The sequence below is a fragment of the Asparagus officinalis genome, chromosome 3 (assembly GCF_001876935.1).
Source record: "Asparagus officinalis chromosome 3, Aspof.V1, whole genome shotgun sequence".
In the NCBI taxonomy this organism is placed as follows: Eukaryota; Viridiplantae; Streptophyta; class Magnoliopsida; order Asparagales; family Asparagaceae; genus Asparagus; species Asparagus officinalis.
The window spans coordinates 3501227-3507899 of record NC_033796.1 but is presented as its reverse complement, the minus strand read 5'-3'; the positions used below and the strand labels follow the sequence as shown (position 1 = coordinate 3507899).

General features: G+C 37.1%; 1 protein-coding gene across 2 annotated transcripts in view; it reads right to left on the bottom strand.

Annotated features, from left to right (window-relative positions):
* Positions 1853-6673, bottom strand: part of LOC109832677 (2,3-bisphosphoglycerate-dependent phosphoglycerate mutase-like) — a 9420-nt gene continuing 4599 nt past the window's right edge. Inside the window, exons 1-9 of one of the 2 annotated variants that reach the window (XM_020400078.1) lie at positions 5920-6213; positions 5579-5802; positions 5365-5483; positions 5100-5256; positions 4105-4150; positions 3979-4034; positions 3774-3893; positions 2257-2315; positions 1853-2177 (exon numbers count right to left, since the gene is read on the bottom strand). In XM_020400078.1, coding sequence (XP_020255667.1) covers positions 2271-2315; positions 3774-3893; positions 3979-4034; positions 4105-4150; positions 5100-5256; positions 5365-5483; positions 5579-5802; positions 5920-6208 — 1056 coding nt within the window. In that variant the 5' untranslated portion in view covers positions 6209-6213 and the 3' untranslated portion in view covers positions 1853-2177; positions 2257-2270. Of the gene's footprint in view, positions 2178-2256; positions 2316-3773; positions 3894-3978; positions 4035-4104; positions 4151-5099; positions 5257-5364; positions 5484-5578; positions 5803-5919; positions 6214-6673 lie in introns of those variants that run through there. The other variant, XM_020400079.1, reaches the window with a different exon arrangement.

The window sequence follows — 6673 nt, the reverse complement described above, 5'->3', positions numbered from 1 at the left end:
TTTAATTAATGCGAGGCTGAGAGAAAATCTAGAGGTAAGAAAAATGGAATGGGTAATTGATTAGCATACGAAAGCTCCTAATTATTCGTTAATTATGTCAAAATTAGCTTGCATTATATTTTTATTTTTTTTAAAAATATTAGGACATATTTAGGTTGCGCTTTATGTAATTTGGAATGTTGTTGAATGTAACAGACTCTGTCCCGCTATCTTCTTTGGGATCCCATCTCCCGCCAGCTTCAACGGCCAAACCGGGAGACTTGGTCTGTTAATGGCTTAACGCTTAAGCACACCTGTTACTCATGTACCCAATTTCTCACCCACTCAATGATTATGGGCCCCACAACAGATGCCCATGCAAATTAGAGAGTGGGAATTGTTTTGGATATACACATATTTAGTATTCTGGAATCCCTCTATAATAAAGTGATCAAAGTGTCAGGAGACTTTCACTCAGAAGTCGCATCATTTTTTTGATCTATAAATAGGGAGCACGAGGTAATAAGAGTCTAGATGGCTCAGAACCTCTTGTATGCGAGCTGGATGTTCTGATTTGAAGTGGTTGAATCACAGCCATCTTATTACAATTTAAGAGATGATAGAGGTTCAACCATCCAAATGAGGTAATCAGAGCATCCCGCTTACATGCATGATGTTACAAGGAAATGTGTATCCTATGCCTGAATTTAAAAGTACATAAAATTTACCTTTGATAAAAGAGGACAATTTTTCGCCTTTATAAAAAAAAAGATAAGGTATTTAAAGAAAATAAAAGCTTTCACAACCTAGTTAGCGCGATGTTAGTGAGAAGCTGTAGACTAAGATCTCAAAATTTCCGAAAGTAAATCTCATTGGTTTTGCCAATTAAGACGAGTCTAAGGGGGCATTTCTGTTGGGTTTGGGTTCATACCCGTAAGCGGGCTAAACATTTAGTCATGCGATTTAGCTAAGGCATATGACAACTTGGTCATGTTGGTGCGACCCAATTGAGGTTTGGGTTGGAAACTTAAGTCATATAAAGAGGCTTGAGTTGAAAATTGCTAGTTGGATTCTTTCATTTGTTCTATATCGTCTTGGGGAGAAAGGAAGAAGAGAAAGTTTAAGAGTTTAGAGAAGCTCATCTCGGTTGATTTGTTTAACATTGCACAACATCTTGGAGATCTCGGTTGGCTTTTACTTGTTGCTAGAAGGTGGTTCTTTAAATAGATAGTATGTTTAGAGCTTGTGAGGTAAAGCCCATATATTTTCGCATTTATCCATTGTTGGAGTCTCAAGCACGGTTATGGTCTTGAGAGTGTTGGGCTTCTTGTTGGTACAGTGGAAAGATCGCTCTTTTGGTTGTGGACGTAGGACTGGGATGTGGCCGTACCGCGTTAACTTGGTTCTCCATTGTGATTATGATCCTCTGTGCTGTTGGTTCTGCATTTACCTTCCTCTCTCACATTTGATCTTTGAGCATGGGATCCCTCTTTGGTTCCCACAATTTTGACCTTTTTCTCCTTCCATAGTAAGATGACTTGCAAGAAAAATTGATGTTCATTTTTGAATCTGTGCCATTGTGGTACAATTCTCATTCTGGTAGCAGTAAAAGGAACTTCAACAGAAGTATCAGATATTAGGAAGAGAAAGGAAAAAATTTTTGTATATCCAGTCACTCTAGATTTCAACACCAGCCATGGATGTCTCTTTGTGATGAAGTGTGGTGAATGAATGTCTTGTATCGCGTCTGACAAGAACGGAAGGAGAATGAATAACTGCGAGAACAATAAGTCGAAGCTTTTCCTCGAAAATATTAAGTTCAGTATGAGAAAACATCGCCAGTATTTCAATATATAAGAACACCGCTCTGCAATGGATACAGAAAAAAGTTTCACCTAATAAAACATCACATTCTCTCCATGAGAAAACACAACAGTTTGCAAGCAGTATATCACACGGAACTGGTTGTAAGCTACAGTTGCTATTTAAAATTCCTTCTAACAAAATCACATTCTCACTTCCATTTCGACACATTTTAGGGAGCACGCATGAAGTAAATGAATACAAAAAGCACATCTACATTAAATAGGTAGATTGCAACTCTACGACATTGAACCACTTTTCCTTTTTCTTATAGTACACGCTAAAGCTACAAAACCATGTAAAGCTTCTTCAACAATTGTGAATCTTTCGAATACCTGCAACAGACAGAAAGATGAGGAACTTCTCCAGAAGTTAGACTCTAATAATTGAGCTAAATAATATAAATATGGTCACCTGTTGTCTGAGATTCAGTTTACCATCTCATCTAGCTTCTGTCTGTACTGAGCCAAGGTCTGCAAATGACAATAGAAAGTTATGTTATTCCTAATTCAAGGTAAGCTACATCGAGGATATTCACAAAATTACGATAAATTATATATCAATATCTAATGTAAGTTACGTAATGCTTCCACCAAAAGCTAGTTTGCTCATGGGTATGCCATTTAACTCTATAGGCCTATAGCAGGCATCTGTCATATGAATTTTTCAAATCAAGTGAAACAAAATGATTTTCAATTGGATATGGTCATGTGATAGGAAGGACCAAACAAACAATATCGTAACCATCATAATGATGAGGGATGTCTGCCTTCTCAGTCACAATTAAAAGTTACACTCAGGATCATCGCAATCTCTATCAAATATTTCAGCAGAACCTGCAGATAACACGCAGTCATTTGCATGGTCAAGGACAGCGCTTTAGATATTGGTCAAGGGTATTTTAGTAAGAGTATTTTAGTCACTAGCAAATGACAGATCAATCAGCAGAAAAAGAGAAAATACTGAAACGCGAAGGTGAATTCTGCGTTTTAGAAGGAGCTAATGACTTATAACTTCTTCTGTAGAGCGTTGTAAAGACCATTGTTGAGTGATCTTTGCCTTGGCTGTTTTGGGGTGTGAAAGTCGTCAGATTGTAACTTTCATCATCGGTGTTTGATGGGGGATCAGCTATCTATTGTGATTTTTAGACAGCCTACAAGAACATCATTAAATGATGACCCACACCAACCCTATGTTCACCAGTCCATTAAGGGTCAAGATTTTACGAATTTATCTGTGAAAATAAACACAAGCAAATGCAATAATGGCACCAATGAAAACAACACACACAACCAAACAATGAGATTTAACGTGGCGGCATACTTGCCCACGTCCGGGAAGAATCCAGAGAGAATATTTCAGTAATATCAGAATACAAGTTCCTCAAGTCTATGCCCAATCTTGAAGATCAAAACACAAGAGATAATCTAGAAAATTATAGACTTAACTTCAGGGCACACAAACCATAAAACCTGTCTCAATCCAGAGAACATTTCCCTACTAAATCTCGATGTTTGCTTGTGTGCTACTTTCATTGGTGCGGTTATTGTATTTGGTTGAGCTTATTTCTGCAGTTAAGTTCCATAAAATCCTAAAAAAAAAATAAGGTCCATCATTCAAAAATCCCCAAACATCCTTCAGTGCCTTGCCCTGAATACACTTCACAAATGAAGCTTAATCTATAACTGCCCAGTCTCCTTGTGACATTTGCACCACTAATTTTAACTCCTACAATAAGTAAGTCTTAAGACATTACACAACACGCCTAACCATTTGTAACTTATGTTCCAATAAAATCAGAGAGTGAGCATGCGAAAGAACCTACAACATCTGTAATTTTCATATAATGTTTACAGCTAGTCGATTGAGGATACTAGATTTCTTGAATTATTAGAGCAACAAAGAATTATTACAGTGAAGAAGCAACATACCCTAGTATAAGCATAAACACTGGCCTCAGAAGGTGCAACTGGGCTCCCTCTTCGGATGAACTTTCCTTCTTTGAAAATATAGAGCATAGGAATTCCAGTCGACAACTCCAAGCTGATAACCTGCAGAAAATTATGCAAACACAAGACAATAAAAGTTGATGCTTGAACTACAAATGTAAGTATGGGATAGGCATCAGTTCATTACCTCCTGGGAAGTCAACTTGTCGAGGTACATAATAATAGACCTCAATGAGTTCCCATGTGCAGCAATCATAACATGTTTCCCATTCACAAGCTGAGGTTCAATCTGTTATCCTCAATGAGTTCCCATGTGCAGCAATCATAACATGTTTCCCATTCACAAGCTGAGGTTCAATCTGTTATGCAAACTGGTTTAGTATTCTGAAGCATCATAACATGTTTCCCATTCACAAGCTGAGGTTCAATCTGTTATGCAAACTGGTTTAGTATTCTGAAGCTGAAGGAAGAAAAAAGTTATGCTAACTCTTTAAGTACCTATCACTACACCAAAACTCCAAAGTCATGGTGAGGGTTATTGTTTAATATTCTAACATGCCTCCTGAAGGTTGAGTGTCCTTTTCATAGGCCGAAATCTTATTCACGAGTATCATTTTTTAAATACGTTTTTAATTCGTGGCAGATGGGATTCGAACATGGGTTGTGCTGATACCATATAAAAAACCCTACTCCTACACCAAAACTCCGAAGTTATGGTGAGGGTTGAGGGTTATTGTTCTATGTTCTAACACTAAGTTAAGAGAATGTTCTAACACTAAGGTTCAGTTCAAAATATCAGAACCCACTTAATAATGATATCACTATCATGCTGCTAACTTGGAAAACAGTCAGTTGATCTTCCAATGAATATCAGAAGACATGATTAAGCTACACTTTCTTTCATATGTGTGTATAAAACTTTTTCTAGGTCAACCTGAAGGATGGTGGTCCACTAGCTGATGAAGAGCCTACTTTATTACTGTGTTTCCTGAATTCTACCGCTTCATTTCGTGATTAGGTAGACCCAGTACTAAAAATGAAGAAAGAAAAAAGTTCATTAAGATGGACTGAGTCGAGAGCCAGCAAAGGGTCCAAGTTCTCTTAATTATTCTAAATCCCACTTTTATAAGGCCGTTCAAAAGTGAAAGAATTAAAGTTCCTTATCATCCCTGTTTTCTTCCAGTTCCTGGAAATCTTTATGCATCTAAACTGCACTATTATAACCAAACCCTGATGATTATGTTCCCGTCTGCATTCTAAAACATTTAAGGAAAAAAAATAATGTACCGGAGCATGAATAATCCTTACATGTTCTTTGAAATAAGCGACAGCCCTTTCAGCACACATTTCTAAACTCTCGCCATTCGGAGGAGGAATATCATAACTGCGGCGCCACTCGTGAACTTTCTCCTTGCCGAATTTATCAGCAGTTTCCTGCTTATTGAGGCCCTGTAATTCACCATACCTAGAAGAAAAAGAAATAGACATGAAATTGACATGGAATGGCTGACTTCAGGTTAATACCATTGCAAGCAAATGAAGTCACCTAAAACAGAATAAGGAGGGAAATTACATTCTTTCGTTTAATTGCCAAGCGGTAACTACTGGTATTGACTGGTTCTGAGTCTCCTCACTATACATTTGGCTCCAAGTCTTAGCCTGTTCACTCTCGTTGTGCATGATAATTGGAACCTGAAAATCAAGGCCAAATATTTCAGTAAAAAAAATATGATAAAACATTTCTGTCTTCATGAAGAAAGGAATAAATAAACAAAGTCAAAGAAAACCTTCTTGCGGCGATGCTGGGTCATGGCAAGCATAGCGGTCATTTGGGCGCGAATCAAAGCAGATGTATAAATCATATCAACTGGAATATTGCTTATTCTTTTACCAGCTTCAATCGCCTCCTCGACACCCTTTTTGGTCAAAGGAACATCAACACAACCAGTAAACAGATTCTTCTCATTCCACAAGGACTCACCATGGCGAATCAATATAAGAGCAGTTTCATCTATAAACAAATGAAATATCGGTTTAATCATCCCATAAAAGTTCAGCTCACAAAGAGTATAACGTATAGAAAACTTTATATAAAACGAGTTAGCTCATAAAAGTGATAGTAAGTCACTTGATTTCTTCTGTGAATCAGTAGTTTTGCTGTTTGATGGTGCTTGGACTGAATCAGCTATCGAGGATGTTGAAGCATGAACACCACCCAACTTCAAGCCTCTTGAACAGTAATTACCCCTTCCGAGAAGTCTCATATCAATCCCAAAACACTTAGAAACCATCTTGACAGAAAAACTTCCCATTCCATTTTGAGAGCTTGAGCTTATTTGAGCTCTGTGGGCCTGCACAGACCCGATGGCACTGTGCATTGTTGTAGCAGCCATTCTGAAATCTAAAGAAAAATACATTGTTCAATTCACATATGTTTATCATTACCTAGATTGCAAATAGATGTAATTACATATAATATATAATACAAAACTATTGGGGGAAAAAACACTACAGCAGAAATTTAGCAGTTCCTAATCAAATTCAAAAATGAACACAACGCAAGAGATCGTTCTTGATAACTTTTCAAGTCGATGCAATGTGAATATCCAGAGGAAGACAAAAGGAAAAAGCACTAGCCACATGAGGTTAGAACTTCATCTCCAAGAAACACTTGAATTATATGTTATAGGCAAAAGGATGCAGCAAGGACAGTTTTTATTTTTCATTTACTCAATATTTCTGTTGAGAACTGAGTTGCACTACATTTACAATTTATGAACAAGTTAATCAAGAAGACTAATATTCAACTATAACCCATTGAAAATTTTTGCTATCAAACTTTTCAAGACGGATAAACCTAAAGAAATTCTTTTCTTCTTTCT